Source organism: Lucilia cuprina, chromosome X (genome assembly GCF_022045245.1).
Source record: "Lucilia cuprina isolate Lc7/37 chromosome X, ASM2204524v1, whole genome shotgun sequence".
NCBI classification, from domain to species: Eukaryota; Metazoa; Arthropoda; class Insecta; order Diptera; family Calliphoridae; genus Lucilia; species Lucilia cuprina.
In genome coordinates, this window is record NC_060949.1 from 9,808,534 (window position 1) to 9,829,940 (window position 21,407).

The 21,407-nt window shown below is 26.4% G+C and overlaps 1 protein-coding gene across 1 annotated transcript in view; it reads left to right on the forward strand.

Annotated features, from left to right (window-relative positions):
* Window positions 1–21,407, forward strand: part of LOC111687737 — a 123,185-nt gene that overhangs the window by 49,806 nt on the left and 51,972 nt on the right. The window contains exons 9-11 of the mRNA XM_046953511.1: window positions 13,353–13,494; window positions 19,211–19,535; window positions 19,642–19,914. Of these exons, the coding sequence (XP_046809467.1) occupies window positions 13,353–13,494; window positions 19,211–19,535; window positions 19,642–19,914 (740 nt within the window). The remainder of the gene's footprint in view (window positions 1–13,352; window positions 13,495–19,210; window positions 19,536–19,641; window positions 19,915–21,407) is intronic.

A 21,407-nucleotide genomic window follows, 5' to 3' on the forward strand; every position in this document is an offset into this window, starting at 1 on the left:
TACCGAGTGTTATGGTCCAGATAATATAAAATATATATATGAAGATCGGACATTCTTAGCCCATAACACGGACATTCTTAACCCATAAACTGTAAATATAACGAGTAAATATAGATATATTTTAAGTAATAAAATGGTTTTTCTAGAATTATTTAATTTTTTTCTCATTTCGAATCCATGTGCTGCGAGTCACGTTTATGGTCTAGGGGATTTGAAATAATTTTTAAAATTTTCAAGCAATTTTTGTGTTACATATTTCCGAAATGCTTATTCTGGCACATTACGATTTCTTTACAAAAATGAGCAAAATTTATTACAAAAAGTTAAAACGAAAAAATCGAAAAATTGTAAATGAACTTTTAAACTTCAGAGCCTTTGCTGCACCTGTTAACGTTATCTTATTAGCCTAATTTTTTGCATGACATAGTTTTACAACCCAAAGAACAACTCTAGAGGAGGGACATTTTTTCCTTCATTCAAGCGCGAATCACTCTAATATACATACATACATACATATGCATATGTAATATTAAATGGGCGGTTAATTTAAGGAATCACTGTCACTGGCATAGTGACATATATTGTCAGCTAAAGTTTTTAATTATGTTACAATCTATACACAGTGTAAGTTTTTATTTTATATACATTTTTATTTTATTATACTTTATATATGTATGAATTAATTATTTTAGATTTAAATTTGTAACACATAATGAAATCAATTGAAAATTTAATGAAACGCCTTTATTCTAATTTTATACCTAAAAGAAAAATCGACATTTTCGACAACCAAGCCAAGCAATTTGTCAAATATAAACTTAATATAACTTGTATCTATTGAATATGTATATGCACATCTATAAAAATGTGTATATACATATTGAAAAAAATAATAAGAATAACTTAAGAAAAATAAAAATTTAATTTTCAAGGATGACATTTGGTGTGGATCCAGATACACACATAGATTCCCTAGAACAGGCTGAGCACGCAACTGTTGAGGGGACTTCAAAATGGTCGTGCAAATTAATAATTACAGGTACACAACAAAAATAATAATATTAATAAAAGCCATTGTCTTTTTAATTTCCAAATAGTAATTAATCCACTTAATCAAGTCACAACCATAGCAACATCATTTTTTCTCAATTACCAATCAATAATATAAATATTTCTTCTATATACATTTTTTTGTGACGATTTTAATTCTCAATCTCTATCTATTCTATCTAACCTTTTCACCATTTTCTGTCCTCTTTTGATCAAATGATCCACTTATTATTAAAATTTCTCTTATATTTTTTTTACTGCAAATGACAAAGTCTGATTATGACAGTGACGAATAAATGTTAATTTGTATTTAAGTTTCAATTTATTCATGCAAACTTCAACTTTATACATTGTTGACACATAAAAGCACAAATGTTATGTTTATACTTCTATTTCAATGCAATAAAATATCTAGTAGTACTCCTCCCTCAAATGTACTATAGTATGAATATCGATTAATCACACTGTTGCAAATGTTTTTCTGTGAAAAACTCTAGATGCACTGGCATAAACAGATTCGAGTACATTTTCCTTTTAATTTTATATGGATTTACATTTTTGGAATTTTGATTAGTTTAAATGAATTCGTTATGATACATAATATTTTAACAATTAAAAAATGGCTTTATCTGGAAAATCGTACCTTGGTTCGAAGATAAGACACTGTTCAGAATACAATGTTCGACATAAATGACTTTATAGACCTTAATCATACACAAAATTAAATTCTTCAATTGATGATGGTAATTACTCTCCATTATTAATTGAAACATAGAAGAAACTGCATAGGAGTTTTTTAACTCAATATTTGATCTCTATTTAATTTCTTCTTTATATTATATAGATTTCTATAAAATTTCTTTTTTATATTATAATATATAAAACTTTAGAATGTAAGGCCTAATCTCCGCATTTCCGAAATTTTTTAGTTCCTTTTGAGACTTGCCATTTACGTATGTCTGATTTACAAAATATCTTATTAAGCATTTTTCTTTGATTTGGTTTTGTGCAATTGGGAAAGAAAATAAATTTCTTAATACGAGCATTGGCCTTGCTCGTATTAAAGTATTCTAAAGTATTGAGGAATAGTTTAAAAGTAAAAAAATTCCATGTTTGGCCATATATGAAACGTTTTAAAAGATTTGTTTGGAAATCTTTCATCTGTCCAGTCCAATATGTCTGTTTTAAATATTTAGATATTTTAACCTAAAACATTCATATGTCAGGTTATCATGATTTTTCGAAAAAAATTACTTTTGAATTGTTAAAAAACTCTTGCATTTTTGCCGTTTCAAGAATTATATAAACCATTGGACACAATATCTCGAAAAAATGTAATGGTGACATTCTGAGGTCAGATTATGGTTTCGGGGTTTAAACTTATTGCCATGACAGGAGAACATGTGGTTTTATTTATAGTCAGTTCTATAAGAACTTATGTTCCTTATGTACTGCAAACTTATTAAATTTTTTTGCAAATATCAAAAATGTTATAGATAATAATTGGTCCAACTAAATATTTTGCGGAAAAATTGTTTTAGAACCTTGTTACAGATTTTCAAATGAATCGGAATGAACGGAATTCAAAGGAATAGCATTGCATACTTTAATTGACAATTTTTATATAAAATATTTAAATAATTTTAGTCAAATTAATGAAACAATTATTTTAGGTTAAATTTACGTTGCTGTTTATTTGAGAGACTTGTGTTTAATAACAGAAGAAATTGATCCACCTCATATGTTGAGGTTTACTTCTATTTTCAATTGTTTATTGAAAACTAGACAATGTTGGAATTTTTTCCGGATTAGATCAGGAAAATATTTTTTATTAAAATAATTACAACCAGTAATTGTCCTCTTGTCCACTTCAGAAAAAATTTTCCAGTTTTTTATAGTGGGTATATCAAATCGTCTTGGACAAATTAAAAAATTGCATGAGGAACAATACATTTATGCCAATAATATGTTTGTATAAAGTATTAAGAATATAACTAATTTTGACAACATGTCCAATGTCATTTAGAAATAAAAATATTTTGTAAATGAAACAAAAATTTTGAAATGTGTCCGCAGTTATTTTAAATTATGAAACAACTTAACTTAAAAACTATGTAATGAAAACCTTTATTCCGTTTGGTATGTGTTATAAATTAATCATTATTAACTTACATATTAATTGACTCGATATTAGGAAGACAATGTTTATTATATTTTTAATATTTTTAATAATATTAATATTTTATTAAAAAAGTATTACTTATAAATATATAAAACAAGTAATATCGTTTTATTTTTATAACTTTCAGTAAATTTTATTCACACATCGAAATAAAAGGTATTATTAAGGACACCACTAAAAATTGAAAATAGATTTTAACGTTGTGCAAAAAGAATTATATATCAAAAAAAAATATGTTAATTTAATATTTGCAATAAATATTTGAGGACAAAATAATAAGTGGATCCATAACAGAGGGGATAGAGGATGTTAATATTTTTATATTTCTATTTATTTAATAGTAGCATTGAATATAATATATGTATGTCCATTGAAAGTGTAGCGCATTTCCTTACCAACTACTAGCCACTTCTTTCAGAATTTCTCTTTCTAAAATGTATATAATTTAAATTATATATAATCACTTCAATTTACATTTAAAATCGTACCACTTCTACGTCTATTACTATTATTAATTAATTTTAACTAGCTATGTAATGCAATAATACTTCTTATAATTGTTCAATTTATTGAGAAATACATACACATAGAGCGGAAGGTAAAAACACGTATATTAAAAAAGAATCGTTTTAGATTCTATTCCAACCTAAGATTCTAAGATTCGCCTTTAATGCTTTAAACAGCATTTAAATAAATAACACAACAAATTGACTATTTCGAAGCAGATCATATATGTAGGTTAAAGTTGGCATTTCAAAATCGCTTGTATTCATAAAAATAAAAATATTTTGGTTTTAATGCGCACAATATTTAAAGCACACATTAGCTATAAAAACCATTAATAAAATTGTAATATTTTTTAAGTTGGCAGCACTGTATATTTTGCCTGTCATTTTATGTTTCGTTAAATCCATGTTATTATCAAATTATTGTTTATAATATATTATTGACAATAAAAATGAACTTTTAAGAAATGAACTTTTAATGCTATAATCAAAACGGCACACGAAAAATTATAATATACTGCAATAACATATTAAAAAATCATCAACAGTTTCAAAAATATGTCAAAATAAAGTTAAGCGTTTTAGTTGAGTCCGTTAAAGAGAAACACGCCAAAATTTGCATTTCTTAATCATTTGTGTAAAGAAAATAATAAAATGTCAAGGCTGAACGTTATGAATATTTAATACGATTTATAGTAAACTTTTCAGTAAAAATTGTATTTTTGGGTTCCGCTCCATGTGCATTTATCAGCAACATTACGATAGCTTGAACAAATATAGATATTTTGAATATATCAACTATTAGCTTATTTTACGTTATACAAAGTTATCATGTTTTTTCCCTTAATTTTTACACACATATTGTTAAAAAAAATATCGTATGCTCATAAGCACACGAAATTGTTTAGCTAATTGTCGCATTATTGTTAACTTGTGCAGGCATTTAATACATACATATATGCTAAATGAGATTTCCCCTTTTTGATAATAAAAAATATTAGTGTCGTATTATGGACAAAAAACGTATGTAAACATTAATGATAACTTTAAACTTTTTTGTAGGAAATTCACTCCTAATCAAATATACGTATGTTAAATATGTATTATAAATACATAAAAATTTAAATTGTAATATATAGGCGAAACTGGAGCGATTGTCAAAAAACAGTGTTTATTCTCTTCACAGAGACGAGCTCTGAGAAAATTTCTACTCTTGTGGGAAACACACTCACAAAACATATTTTTTAAATTCCGACGAAATTAGCACTTTATAGATTTTTTATTGTTTAAACTAAATATTTATTATATTTTCCGACACTTTTAATGTATTTAAAACTCCGAAAATAATTTATATATAAAAATATATAAATAATATATTTAACAAAAATAACGTACTAAAAATACATTTAGTATTCATTACTTTTTGAACAACTGTGCTTAATTTCGTTTGATTTGACAATCATTTTCGCCTCTATGATACTTTGTACATATACATATGTAAATATCCATAGTTGTTCTTTTTTACGAAAAATACAAAAATGGAGGTTGTTGCCTATGTATCTAAAGCAGTAATTAAATTGTTATATGACTAATACAATTAAAAACAGACATACATATCTAGCTCGACAACATCAATGTTTGCATATAATTTATGACAAATTATATACAATTGCACACTTTTAAAATTTGGATTTGTAACTTTTACACACTTTTTGTAGTCAATCAAATTGACATTTTCTATTTATCGGGAATCTTATAACGCATATATATTGCATATTCGACACACATTTCTATATATTTTATTTACTTGTAAAAGTAAATAACTTTTAATACCTCAACACCCCGTCCCTATTTCCAACCCCTTAGCGCATTTGCTATTTGTTAAAATTTTGAAATAAATATGTGTAATATATTAAAATAATACTTAAAAGTAAAAATAACTTCAATTTTATAAAAAAAAATCCATGTATACAGTTTTATTATATAATATGTATATATTTTAATAATATTTAGTTAAATTAATTGTTATTTAAAATTACAAATTATATAATCGTTAAAATTAGTTTCAAATAGCAATAAAGCAATACTGCCATTCTACAAATTTGCCTTTTCGCCAGCGTACTTAATAAATAGTGTTAAGTCTTACGGTGTATTATTATTTTAAAAACGCAGATAAAAGCTCAAAAAAGTTTTTTTATGTGCATTAAATATGTAGAAAAATTGATAAAAAATAAGTTCTGAACGTGGTAATATCTTTTACATTGGAACACACAATTCATTTTAATTGCTTATTTTGGTTTTCCCGCTTATGAACAACATTAAAATGTCGCCGCAAGTCAAAAATTCTTAATAAGATAATGACGGAAAAAAGTTGATCTGAAAATGTTGTGTCTATTATTTTTAGAACATTAATAATAATAGTATAGCTTGATATTCATTTATAACTTATGTTTGTATATAAAAAGTGTTGATAATCAAAATAATAAACGCTAAAGATGTTACAAATAAGAATGCTTTGATAACATTTTGAAGCATTTAAGAAATCTTTATAACATTTTTGTTTTGCAAAACTTTAATTATTTTCCTTCGTAATACCATGAATTTATACAAAACCAATGCGTTGTGTTCCTCAGTTTACAACTTAAAAAATAATTAACAAAAAATGCTTTTATTTACCTAAATTAATGGAGATTATGTTGATGTATTTTTTAAAGAAGATGTCACCTTCATGTATTATTTCACTTGAAGATGTTTTTTCGAGTTTTCGAAAAATGATTTAAAAATTAGAATTAAAGAATATATGAAATTAATGAGACCTATCAGCTCAGCCTATGTTGCCGCTCAGTCTGATAAACAGTACAATCAAAATACAATAGTTTGTTGCAGAAATTAAAAAATTAATTGCCTCATCAACAGTGGCAAGCAGGCAAGTGTTGTATTTTTCATTGAACTAAAGTTATGGATCCCCAAAACGTATAATATCTTAATGTATGTATTAGATGATTTATAAAATGTCATTAAACAATAAATAAACACAAATTTCACAAAATTTACAAGTTAACTAAAAAAAATTAAAAATAAAATAAAACTTACGAGAATTTGTTGAAATCAAATTTGTAAAAATGTTTTTTACAAACTTGTTAATAAGAACACGCTTTACATTTAAACAAAATCCAATACAAATCAATTTTAAAATAAAGTCTAAAGTATCTTATTTATAATAATTTATCATAGCTTATTTATCAATAAAAAGGTCATAATGTTTAACTCTGTGATTGCTGGTAATTGATTTTGAAACATGCTTGCTAAGAAAAAATAATTTTAGAAAGTTTTTGTAGAAGAATTGTATAAGGTCTAAATGTTTTCAAATGTAAAAAGTTACAAAAAGTTTTTCACGAAAGTTTTGTTATTTTGGTTATTTAGAACAAGCTTCCTAAGAAAATTTTTGTTGAAGACCTTATAAAAAACTAAATGTTTTCAAATGTAAAAAACCAAATAACTTTTTTCCATGAATGTTTTGTTATTTTGGTTCGCAGAGGTAGTTAAAATATTCAAGAAAACAAAAAGGGTAATACTAATTCGATCCATATGACATATAACTCCATACCATTAGAGATTGACTGTAAAATTACATTTTACATTAGCATTGCATCATATTACGACACTTCAAACGGTATTATTTTGTAAGCGTTATTGTACAATGTTTTTAATAATTGTAATCATGTAATATTAAATTTTAGTTGGCAAAATCTGCGTTGTGTTGTATATATAAATAGAACCCTAACCAGCCGCCGACGCGTCAAAAGTTGCTGAACTTTTCAAGACAGACGCGTTACAAACTACAGTGTGTAACTTGTTAAATGACAATTCATCATTACAACTTTCTTGACAGAAGCCTACAACGCGTTGTCACAAAATATCTTTTAAAGGATATGGTCTTAGCTTTCTTTTAAGCTTAGACTATTATCTTTAAAAGCTTAGAAAAAAGTCCATTTTGGAATCAATGGGGGAAAATAAAATGCTTATATTGAAAAATTTTATTCTTGAGATAAAAAATATTTTTTTTATAGATATCCCATTCACATCCCCTTAGGCGACTATAAACCCCTTAATGGAAAGTGTATAATTGTTTAAAAAAATTCTATTAAAAAAACTTATTTCTGATCTATTGGATAATTTTCGCTTGGATCTTGTCTACTACAGTAATAACCTTGGAACAAAATTCATCTAAATCGGCATTTTAAGTTGGGCACTTGACACGAAACTTTGCACATGTATATAGTACATGTACATAAAAAGGATGACTGAGGTTGTTCGAATCATGGTGAATTTGCCTTGGCTTCCACATTATATACATTCGCTTTAGAAAAGATGGAAATTTTGTGTTTATCATTACATTGAACCCCAGCACTTGTGTTTAAAATATTTTATTAAATAAAACATTTGCAGATAATGAAATGTAATATTTATTTTTTTAGTAATCTAGAAGCAACAACAAAATATAAATACACTAAAACTAATATACTTACATAGGTCGTTTTTATGATTGATTGTGAATGTTTTAAGTATTATATTTATTTCTTTAATAAAACTGCAGATTTCCGAAAAACTACAAATAGTGTGTATTAACATAATCATTAGTATAAAACTTAAATGCACATTGTGAAATGAAAGTTGAAAATGCTTATAACTAACAAATAAATATGATGGTCCGTTTGGATAACTACATACTTACTTTAATATGTAAATCCACAACACCAACATACAACTCACATAATGATCATAGAATGCGATTTTTTTAATTTTTTTACATTAAGTAAAAACGTTGAAATATACAACACAAATACATACATTTTGAACTAATTAAGCTGTGTAACACATCGTCAATGATACCTACAAAATACATACAAAATAGGCAAAAACAGTATAAAATTGGTTTCAAAAGATTAAAAAATAATTAATTATATATTTTATCAAAATTTATGTAAAAATAACTAAACCCCTAACTGCATGTTATTTAATATTTTGCTCAAAGCGATATAATATTGTTCAATTCTGCAAAAACCAGACGAATAAATTTTATCATGTATTCAGTGTGCATTGGACTTTTCGATAAATTCGACTTCAACAGTACCTTTTAAAGTCAAATTTAAGGTTTACTTAATCACAGTGTATTCCTCTGTTTTATCTACATGAAGTTTCCGGTATCTAATTGAAATGGCATCATTGAATTTCACTTTTGTCAGGGTATGTTCGTGTTTTATTTAATGGATTCGTATTTCGGTCTACCGGTTACTTGCTGCTGTTACCTAATCAAAGTGGTCCGGCAATGGATATGTCAATGCAACCTTTTTTATTAAATGGACTTAAGTTTTTAAATATCAAAATTGCAATTCGCAGTTTTAACTGATGAAAACTTATAACGAAGTTTTCAAAACCCATATAAAAACTCTTTCCCGAATCCGATTCAGATAAACTCCTAAACATTGCCAGTGACTTATATAAAAAAATACGACTACAGGTAGACATATGAAAAATTTTCTTTTATACCAACCCAAAATAAATAAAGCAAGAATGTAAGTATATTTCTCACCAGAAAAGTAGAATAAATTTTACAATTTCTCGATATCGGGTAATCTATTAATAATACACAAATAACATTTTGTTTGTTTTTTTTATTAAATTTATGATTTGTATAAAAGTTTTTCACTTGGGGAACATTTTTCCAAATTAATGATTATCTTGAAAAGAACACTGAAAATATGTATTTTTCTCTTCGACACAACATGTTTATTAAAATTGAATTCACATTTTTGAAATTAAGAAATTATAATTTCATGCAGTTAGGGGCTACTAACATTTAATAGTTCAAAATTTAATTTATTCTTAGCAAATTTATCAAAAATTCCAGAGACCAGGAATGAATTTGGTGATGAAAAGCGTACAATTTTATATAATATATTCATCTTCTATAGTTTAGGACATATACATAATAGGATAATATACTTTTTTATACATAATGTATATTGAATATGGCAGATAAATTAGTTATCTTAGAAAACATGCAAAAAATATTTCATTTGAAAACTTAATTATTCTTGCACAAATGTTTGTACTATAATTAAAAATCAATAAATTTCCTATTATACAATAACTAAATCTATAGAATATGCATATGTTGTATAACATAATTGTATGCATCTCACCAGATAATGATTGAAATTGTCACTGAAACCTTCTGTATGAAAACTCAAACGCACTATTCGGCTGTGTCGAATGTTTTTATATAATCTCCACTAATTAATTTCGCATCTAAACATAGTATATTTATTTACTCAACTTTTTTCCTTGTTCGAAATTGCAAATTTTTATTCTGGTTGACGTAAACACCTTTTTTGCAATAAAGTTTAAATGAGAGTAGGGGAAAACCATTTTGATTGAGAAAAGTAGCATTACTTTTCTCAAATGAAAAAAGTTAAAAAATTTATTAAAATTTTAAAAATTAAAGGACAAATAATTCTGAAAATGCCGAGAGAAATTGTTAAATCACTATTGATAAAATATTTATTCGATTTGTCATTATTTGAAGTAGAAAATAGAAGAAATCTTTTTCGTTAATATTCAAATGTAAAATATGGATTTGTATGATTATAGCTTTCCTTTTTTTTTCTCTCCCCGTGGGTCCGCGCGTGTATACATTATTTGATCTGTTAGTGGAGATTATATAATATATTTACTTTGGTTCATGTAAAATTATTAAATGTAGGATTTTCAACTTTTTTAATTCGGCTTAATTATGTAAAAGAACTAACTTTTATAAAACTTACACATGTCTAACACCTTACCACCCAACAGACCACCACCACTAAATACACATTCTTGCTGTCCTGTGAATATATGTATGTATTTACGTGTGTGTATATATTTAAATTTAAAACAAATACTTGCAAACCTTGTATTTATATATTTATAAATCATTACTTTTTCATTTAAATGTATATTTATAATTTTTTTTGGTAATTTAAGGATTGGTTTCAAATTTAATAAAATATTATAATAAAAACAAAAAAAAAAATTAAAAAAACTAGTTTGACAATTGCTTAGAGAAGTATTATTTTTGTGAGTTTTAAAGAAATGGAACAAATCGAACTAAAAATAACTACATTTTATATTTTCCTTTTAAATTTTTATTTCTGCAATATTAATGTTGAATTAAATTTCTATCTAACAGTGCACAAAATTATTGTTAATTTTTGATTTTCAGTACAATTTGTTAAAATTTTTCTTAATTTTTATTAATAAATATATTTCTTAACTACACAGCCCAACAAAGCGATTAAGACGAAAGTCAAATTTTTATCTCTTCTAAAGGCTTGAAAATATGTAAAATTTTAGTTTATAAACACTCAGCTGTTGAATTTTTAAAAAATGTTTACTGTTATGTTTAGTTAAATTTTGTTAAGTAAAAAAAATAATATTCTTCAGGTCTCACAATATATTTAGAGTTTTATGAAATATATTACTATATTAAAAACTATAGACTGTTTTCCATCCGAATGTATAAATTCGATTAGTATTACTGATATCAAATATTTAACCAATTCTGAAGTTATGCCAATTTCTAACATGCTCGATTACTGCAATTCTTAAGCCGTAATATGTTTTTACTGTTAGCAATTAATTCAAAAGATATGTAAGTATATGTGCAGGAGGCATTTCTAAGTACCTACTAAACATCTGCATGGGTACACTTATCGGTAACTTGTTACAAATTATGCCATGCATATGTATGTGTGTGAAAAAATTAAAAAAAAATAATTACCATTGACTATTTGCATTTTTGTCGAATTAAAGTAAACTCTTACAACGGGTTTTTGAGTTGGCAATCAAGTGCCAATTAATGGTCAAAAAAAATGAATTAATTCTGATGTTAATTCCCTTTAATGTTGAGTACAAGATTAAAACAAAACAATAGAAACCGTCACTGTTATCAATAAGCGAGAGAATTGTAAGTCATTCTTAACGCACTCATGCACTAGTACCTACAAATGAAGTTTACGCAAGAACATGGTTAAATTCTATGTGCAAGAAATTTAATTTAGGACATAAACATAATTATTGCATATTTATGCATAAGAGTTAATAATCCAATTTGGATTGAATCGTGGTACTAAATTCCATAACACATTCTCTCTGCTGAAGTAAGTGGACATTTTCTAATAATATTTGCATACTAAGAGCGAGTTTTTGAGTTGTCAATTAAATGCCAGTTAAATTAAAATCAAACAAAAAATCTATAATTTATAGTAAAGAAATAAAACATTTTGAAAATAATTCATTAGAAAATTAATTATTTTTTTTGCATAAGCTGTTTACACTTTTGCATTTCTTGCTCAAACTACCTCCATTGCCGCTTCAATTAGCAAACAAAATTAACTAACTAAATACTCAAAAACAAGTATTAATTCAAATATTAATTTTAATATAATCGCTCGTAAAGATTGGCCAAGTATTATAAAAAATATTTACATGTGTGTATGTCATAAAACTATACATAACAAAAAATAAATAATTAGTTTGTATTGCCGAAGTTAAATTAATAATCTTATAAGATTCTGAAAGTTTCGTTGATGTTGGGCTGCCGATTTTTTTTCGTTCGTTTGTTTGTTTAATTTTGTCTTTTATAATTTAATTTATTTGTTAACATGTTTCTTTGGTATCCTTTTTTAATACTAAACGTTCGCAACTATTTGTGTTGTTATTTGTATATATGTGTTTAATAAAATTAACAAAAATTAAAAAAATGCATTTAATTTAAAAATATTCCGTTTTTTTCTCTTCTTCTTTCTTCCTTGAAACAAAAATATGTATATTAACAATAAACTATATGGTTCTGTTCGTTTCATATTATTCAACAAAATATGTCCAAAAATCAATTTAATCTTCGATTGATTTTATAAAACATAACTATGTTAAACACTCCACACTATACACCACTCTCGTCACTTTCATTCGAAAACAATTTATACTCAAATTATGCACAAACACATTCTCACACCAATAATTGATTTCCACGATTTAATTTGATATGTAATTTTACAAACGCATTTTATGTTGCATTTTCAAAAATCGATATTAAAAATTCTTTATCCTATATTATTCTGTCGCTTTCTATTTATCAATATGTTTAACATTTCTCTATTTATTATGCTTTATTGTTTCATTTATGAATTAAAAAAAAACACAAAAAAACGTATAATGTCTATCCCATTCTTATTTTCATACGCATTCACATTCACTCCGATATGTGACACACATATTTGTATGTAATAAATATATCCTTACTAACACCATTTTACTATTAATTTACGCTATTAATTGTTATTACTCTTATTATTATGTAAATGTTCTCCTTTTTGTTTTATTTACCGTAATCTGTAATGCACTCATATGCAACAAACTAAACCTTTGATAATATTGAAACGAACATCGATGAACCAACGCTGGCGCTGATCAAAATTCATAATTATAAAAATATATATGCGACCCATCACTTAAATATACATTATTAATTGATAAACAAAAAAATAAATCATTATTTAAAACCTGCGCAGTGATATGTGCTCAAGGCCTGATAGCGAAGGATAAAAGCGGTACCAGTGATCCATATGTGACGGTGCAGGTTAGCAAGGTGAAAAAGCGTACTCGTACCATGCCCCAGGAATTAAATCCTGTGTGGAATGAAAAATTTCATTTGTGAGTATTTTTGTCTACGACATCTCCATTTAAAGAAAAAAAAACAACAGTAAACTATTTTTAACACACAATTAAACAATATTCAAAACTTTCCCATTTCTTAAAAAGGACTTGGGGCACAGGTTTTTTGTATATGAATATAATACTGCCTTTGAATACACGTAACGCTCATTTACTAGAAGACTGGCATAACTCGTTATTCTGGATTATGGAACTGAGTCTTTTATTTACTTTTTCTATTTTCTATTTAAAAATAGTATAATTCATTTCAAGATTCAAAGCCGTCGTTTGGGTTGTGTCAGCATTGTGGTAAATGAGCGATATGTGCATCTACAGTAGTTTTCGCTTAAATGTTACACAGTTAAAATATCAGCTTAATTCAACGTTTTATTGAGTTTCGCTTGATTACGTTACCCCATCAATATGGTCGTAAACACCCTTTTTTAAGAATAATATAAATACAGCCAATCCCATTAAATCATACTGATAAATATAAAAAGTAGTATTTATTATGTAAAATATTTTCAATACTGAACACATCAATGCATAAACTATCTAAGATGTTTCTCAACAAAATTATGTCTTACGATACACTCTAATACATGTAAACTGGCTGAATTTTTGAACTGAGTTTTAAAAATAATACGTCAGACTACGGCCTTTCATATAGATTTACCAAATTTCAAATACGTATATTCAGTTTGAGAGCAATTTATTGTTGTTAATGTAAAAACTAAAAATTTCACAAATAAAAATTTAAATTTAGATAAGAAACACACTACTGTTAATAATTTGTTTTTTAAAGTTATTTCAAAAATAGTGATATATCATTAAAAATGCAAAGATTTTTTTCTCGAAACTTAATATAATTAATAAAAAATGTTTAAATTTTTGCAAAATTTGAAGCGAAAACCACTGTACTTGCTAATAGGAATGAAAGTATGAGAGTATGCTAATAGTATGCTAATAGGAATGAAAGTATGAGAGTGCGGATGCAAATCTAATTTTTTGAATAATATTTTTATATACATGAGACATATTTTAAAACATAAAATAATTAGAAATTTGGTGAACCAAAAATAAACAAAAAGTAAATTTTTAATTTTAAAAAATTCCATTAAGCAGAGGCCGTTAAGAAGAGATCGAGATAAATTTTAGAATAAGTTTAGAATTGGCGGCAAAAATTTTTCGTTACCTACTTAGCAAAACAATAATAATTAAAAAAAATAATAAATTAAAATACTTAAGTGTATAAAAAAGAATTGTGTCAGCTTCTCTCAAAGAAAACTTCATATAGGCAATATATTTAATTTAATCAATATATTTATTCTGATTTATTCTGATTTCTAGCTACTTCGAACTTATTTTGTATTTGGTAGCATTATATCTTTATGAAGATAATATCCTTCGAAAATACAAAATTATATAAAAATAAATTAATAAATGATCGAAATACCACTATAAAGATGTGCATTTTAGTTACATATATAAATATGTCATTAAAAACTTTGTTTAATGCGTTAAATAGTTAATCGAAACAGAACCGAAATTGCATTACTTAAAATGCGGACGTAATTTCATGATGGAAAGAACGCCGACTTCTTTAAATAAAAAAATGTTGAATGAAAACTAATAAATAATTTGTTATTTAAAATATTGGAATTTTATTTTTTAAATATTGAAGTTTTTTTAATGACATATTCCTGGCAACGAAGGAATTATGTAATAACACTGTTTAAAATCGAAGAAAAAAATATTTTATTTATTTTACACAAATTTTTGCTTATAATGTACAATGTTTTTAGTCAGTCAGGAGCTAAAGACGAAATTTGCACTAAGTTTAGTACTATTGACAGTAGGTTAGAATCAATTTTTTAGCTCTATTGGTCAAGACCTGCCAGACTTAGAATGGGTCAAAGGTGGATACAGGGTCAAAAAGGGTTTTATTCAAATGAGTGTAATATTTCACCTAATGGTCCTAGCAAACATTGTCCAAAGGAGTTCAGACAGCTATTTCTTTATTTCCAAACATTTTTATTTTAATTTTAAAATTTATTTATTTTCTATTTTTTTAATAGGCCCTTTTTTGGTTTAAAAGAAAGCTTATTCAAATTCCTTCCTATATTAGAATGCGAGTGGGATATCTTTCAAAATATTCACAATAGTCCCTTGCATCCCATTAAGTGACCACAAAGCTCTCAAAGGAAATATTCTAAGCATTATTTTTTAGTTAGCAAAAAATAAATCAAGAGTGTCTATTTTGAAAAAGTAGGTACAAATTAAGTGCCAAATATTAAAAAAAATATTGTTGGGTTAAAAAATAATTTTTTTGACGGATATCCCACTCACATCCATTATGGGCCATTCAAGCTGTATTTTAAGCAAAAAAAAACATTAAAAAGAAGCAAAGAAATATTTTAAACTCCTTTGGACAATATTTGCTAGGACCAATAGGAGAAAGGTTTCACTCATTTGACCAAAATGTTCGACTTTCTCCAACAGGAGAAAAGAAATGAAATGTCCGACCTTACGCCTTCTGACTCCGGCAGTTCTTGACCGATGGAGCTGAAAATTTGTATCTTTCCTACTATTCCATAGTACTAACTAATTAGTGCAAATTTCATACAAATCGGAAGATGGGTCACTTGACACGATATTCCACATATGTTTACGTAAATAATAAATAAAATAATGTAATGGTTAGATTCTTATAGCACCTAGCTCATAGATCCTAAAAATAGGGGTTGAAAGGTTTCAAATGATCGACCATGTTTGGTTAGGTAGGCAGGTCGTAATCGCGATATCATCACAGGTGCAGTTTCATTTCATACATGTTATAAAGCAGACTTATAGCTATAATATAAAAAATTTTAAGAATATTTATGTAAATTTCTTAATTCCCTTTAAATATAATCTGTGCTGCGAAATTATGACTACAGACTGAAAATAACTGGGCTACATAAACAAAGTGATTGAATTGTGATTTATTTTTGTTTTTTAATAATTCACTCAGAATAACAGTTATAAAATGATTTTTACTTAAATGGTTTAGTATAACCTTTACTACTTATGTTTTTGGCTGAGCATTTGGTTTTTGTATTCCTTTTTTCTCTTGCTTATATGAGAGTGGGAGAGTATATTGTTATTGTTTTCTGATTTCTGAAGATTGTTTGTGTGCATGTGTGTCCTAATCGTGTATTTACATTTGCGATTTACTGTTTTGCTTTTAAAAATAAAATTCACCAAATAAAAATCAATGTAGCGACTTATTTTGTTCTTCATTTCGGTTTATCTCAACCACTTATCAAAAAATCTAACATAAAGGTTTCTCTTAGTGATAAACTGCAAAAAAACACAATTATAAATGGTGATTACAGCAATTAACTTTATAAAATCAAAGTATACCCTTTAAAACAATTTTTTTTATCAGAATGCATCTCTGATAGTATTTTTAGTCAAATATAATTTCTCTTTAATACTCATAGGTAATTCTTCAGTGATATTTTTTGAATTTTCTCTGTTTAATTCAAACTCGTACATTTTGCTTTCTTATTTCAGAAACTAATCAACTATTTTCAGTAATATTTAACAAATGATCTAAATAATATGTAAATGAATTATTTGCTAAAAAAATAAATTTAAATTTCAACATCGACTTAAACTATTTTTCTTCAAGTTTGTAACATTGTGTACGTAATTTCAACAGCAGTTTTTGTGCTATATAGAACAATTTGAATCATCAAACATATTATTTAATGTTTTAAAGACATTACACAATTAAGCATAACTATTTCATCGAGATTTACAAGTATTGGAATTTGTGATCTTAAAAATTTATTATTTCTTTAAATTTGTAAATATTGCGGAATTAAAATATAAACACTAATAGTCAAAACAACGGAGAGATATTGAAGCCAATGCTATCTTCTACTTCAGTTGCCACTCTTTACTTACTCATACCTATTTATAAGTCTAAATGGTGTTATTATTTAAAATTTCAATGATTGAGGTTCGGATTATTATACAACTTGTGGGATTCTAAAGTACTGAAAAAGTTAAAGTAAATAAAAGTTCTTTTCACTAGTTGGCATTATTCCTTTACCTCAAATTTTCAATGCATAATGTATTTAAAATTATTCTATTCCAAACATAAAAATTATAAATTTCATACAATAAATCTTATGTTAGTTTATATTAAACATATATATTTTTATGGATGTTTTTTAAAACCATATACAATTTTTAACCAATTTATGTTATATATTCGATAAATAAAAAAAGCATAATAAATGGCAATGTGTTGTATCTTTAATTTGCAACGATTTATTTTTGAACCTTTACATCATCAAATAATTTACAGTAGTGCTTCTCCACTGGTTATTCATCTTGTTTTCCATAAAACCAATAAGTTTAAAACATTTTTCGTGTTTTGTTTCATCATTGAATAAACGACAATTTTCGAGCATCAAAAACAAGCGCATCTGAAGCTACTGGAAAGATAGCTGCATTTAACTATTGTACTATTGTACCATTAACGTACTTTCGGGATTTTTGGAGAAGTAAATATTTATAATTGATTCTTATTTACGTCTTTTATAAATATTACTTTTGAAATAAATAATTTTATATCATTTGCTGTAAGTGAAAAAACATTAGGTTTTTCCATATATAAAAATCCTAAGAAAAAAATTATAGTATTGTTTTGAAATCGAAATATCTTTAAATTGAATTTCGCGTATATTTAAGTAGTGAATTTTGTTTACTTTTATATATCATAAATAAAGAAATAATAAATTGCATTACTAGTTTTGAAAAACGAATCGATTTAGCACAAATTTTGTACAACATGTTAACACACCTACACACTGTCTTAGACTAAATTCTTTTATATAGTCTTTGACTTTTTCAAAACCCGTTAAAAACAGTGGCTCTTTAAATCTGTCGAAGAAAACGGGCAAGATCTCTTAATATTTAAGTCAAACCTATTAGCTCCGCCTTCTGATTCGTACTTGTAAGACCTTAGGAATAAATGATTGTTTGTTATTAATATTAAGTTTCTTTGTCGACAACCTAGGTAAAGCAGTAAGGTTGAAGTTACTGTCACAAATTTTTTAAAACAAACGTAATTGTTTTTCCCCTATCGTATTCAATGTAACAACAACCAGACATCTTGTACAATTAGGGTAAATAAGGGTCATAAAATTTGAGTTTGCAGCATGATTGTGTTTTAACAAGTGGCTCAATATTTTTGGTTTCTATTCGAGAAGAAGTAATAATTCGAGTTAATTTTAAGAAAATGCTTATTTATATTGATTTAGAAAGTAAATTAGATCTGGTATTAATTTTAAAATTCAAGCTTGAAATATTAGAATTTATATTACAAATACTAATATATTTATAATAATATATTTAGATGTATGTATGTAATAATTAAATACTAATTCTTTCTTCAAAACTTTAAGCAGGCCATTCAGCTCTCTTTCTCTGGGCGTAATTTGTTTGAATTCAAATGTTAAGTTTTATTTAAATTTAAACTGATTTTTGTTTATTTTTCACCAACTTTTCAAAGAAACGTGCACGTGAAACAGAGACAGCGAAATAAACACAAAATACACATTAAAATGCGGATTATCTATAAAAATTTATCAAGTGTCACTCACTTCATTTTCTTTCTTTGCAATTTTTTTTACATAATTATTACTACAATCGTATATAGCGAGTGTCATAATTCGTCAGATCGCATCAAGGTGCGAGTATGGGATGAAGATAACGATTTAAAATCGAAACTCCGTCAAAAGTTAACACGCGAATCTGATGACTTTCTCGGCCAAACTATAATTGAAGTTCGAACTTTGTCTGGAGAAATGGACGTGTGGTACAATTTAGAAAAACGTACTGATAAATCAGCGGTATCCGGAGCAATACGTCTTCATATTTCGGTCGAAATTAAGGGAGAAGAAAAGGTAGCCCCGTATCACGTTCAATACACCTGTTTGCATGAGAATTTATTTCACTATCTTTGCGAAGATAACGGAGGAATGGTAAGTTCATATATCAAATTCCAAACATTTACTTGATAGGAAGTGCTTCGTCAAGACATTTTTTATACAAACCTAAATAATTTATAATTTTATATAAATTATTTAGGTTAAATTGCCGCAGCAAAAAGGAGATGATGCATGGAAGCTTTATTTCGATGAAATACCCGAAGAAATTGTTGACGAGTTTGCTATGCGTTACGGTATTGAGAATATTTATCAGGCTATGACACATTTTCATTGCCTTTCGGCCAAATATCTCTGCCCTGGTGTACCAGCAGTCATGAGTACATTATTAGCCAACATTAATGCTTATTATGCTCATACAACCGCTTCATCGGCCGTTTCGGCAAGTGATCGTTTCGCTGCTAGTAACTTTGGAGTAAGTACTATTGATGAATCTCATTAAAATGATTTTGATATTATTTTTATTATTGGCTAGGGTTGTCATTCGAATAAAAATTATTCGATTAATCAAAGAAAATATTTAGTTTTCTTTGAACGAATTAAAAATAGAGAATAATTCCAACAGTTTTTGTCGATTAATCGAATTTTAGAATAATATTTTGAAGTTACTATTTGCGTATATTTTCTTATGATATTGAAACAAGTAAGAGTACTATATTCGGCTGTGCCGAATCTTATACAGTTCACGTCCAATAGTATGTACCCTCTTTATTACGAATGTCCAATAATACGAATGGCAAAATTGTTGCATTGTCTGCTCTATAGTACGAATAAAGTCACAATTTTTCTGTTCGATAGTACGAATAACGCACTTTTATGGGAATTTTGGTTTTATTTACGTATGAATGTAAGTTTTTATTGTGATTTTAATTTATTATTTCGTATCATTCACCTTTAGCTCAGTAATTTAGAAGTTTTTTTGTATTCACTACAAGTGTTTTGTGTGACCCAAGAGAAGAAATTAAATTGGATGATAACGCCAATCAGAAAAATGTAAAAGCCTCAATAGCGCTGTTATTGAAAGGCCGTAGGAATCATTTTACTAAGTAATAAACATCAATCATCAATTATGGATTTTCTAATAAGTAAAATGTTACTTATATATGTATGAACTGTCAATTTTGAAAGTAGTATGACTCCACACTCCAATGGGTTTAAGCATTACCATATGTGATCCTTTAACTATTCCATGTTTTTAACACAAAAATTTTAAATTAGATAATTTTTTTGAATGTGGTAAATTCCATTCAGGTTTCTAATAAAAATTTTATGTAATCTGAACATTTTAGAACAGATATGTACATCTAAATTGTTTTTGGCACACATATTTTTAAAAACATTAAAATTTAAAACCTTCCATATCCCATTTCAACCATTGGACTCACGATACTTTCAAAATTAAAAATTCGTATACGTAAATATGTCCCTTTTATGCCTGTTTATGTAAAATAAATTTATTTGAAATAATACACATTTAATATATTTTTTTTCGTTATGTAATTCTTCATGAAAAATAAAACATAAATAAATAAAATCCAATATTTTATGTGTATTATTTGAATTTAAACATACAAAATGTGTTGTTCAATAATACGAATTTTTCGGTACTACGAAAGGGCCTGACACTATATAATTCGTACTAGTGAACGTCCACTGTATACCCTTTACCATAGTGTATTTAAAACATCTATTATAAATTTTAAATTTTTTCCTGACTACATTATTATTACATCAAAAGCTAAACAAAAAGAATAACAACAACAACAACGCTAAACGAAATAAAACACAAAATACACAAGGCATCTAAACCAGTCACGAGCAAAACTGAAATTCTAATGCACGCGTGCATAGGCCAAGAAATTCTGCTGACGCTTTGTTGACACACCTACACTATAAGCTTGTGTGTAT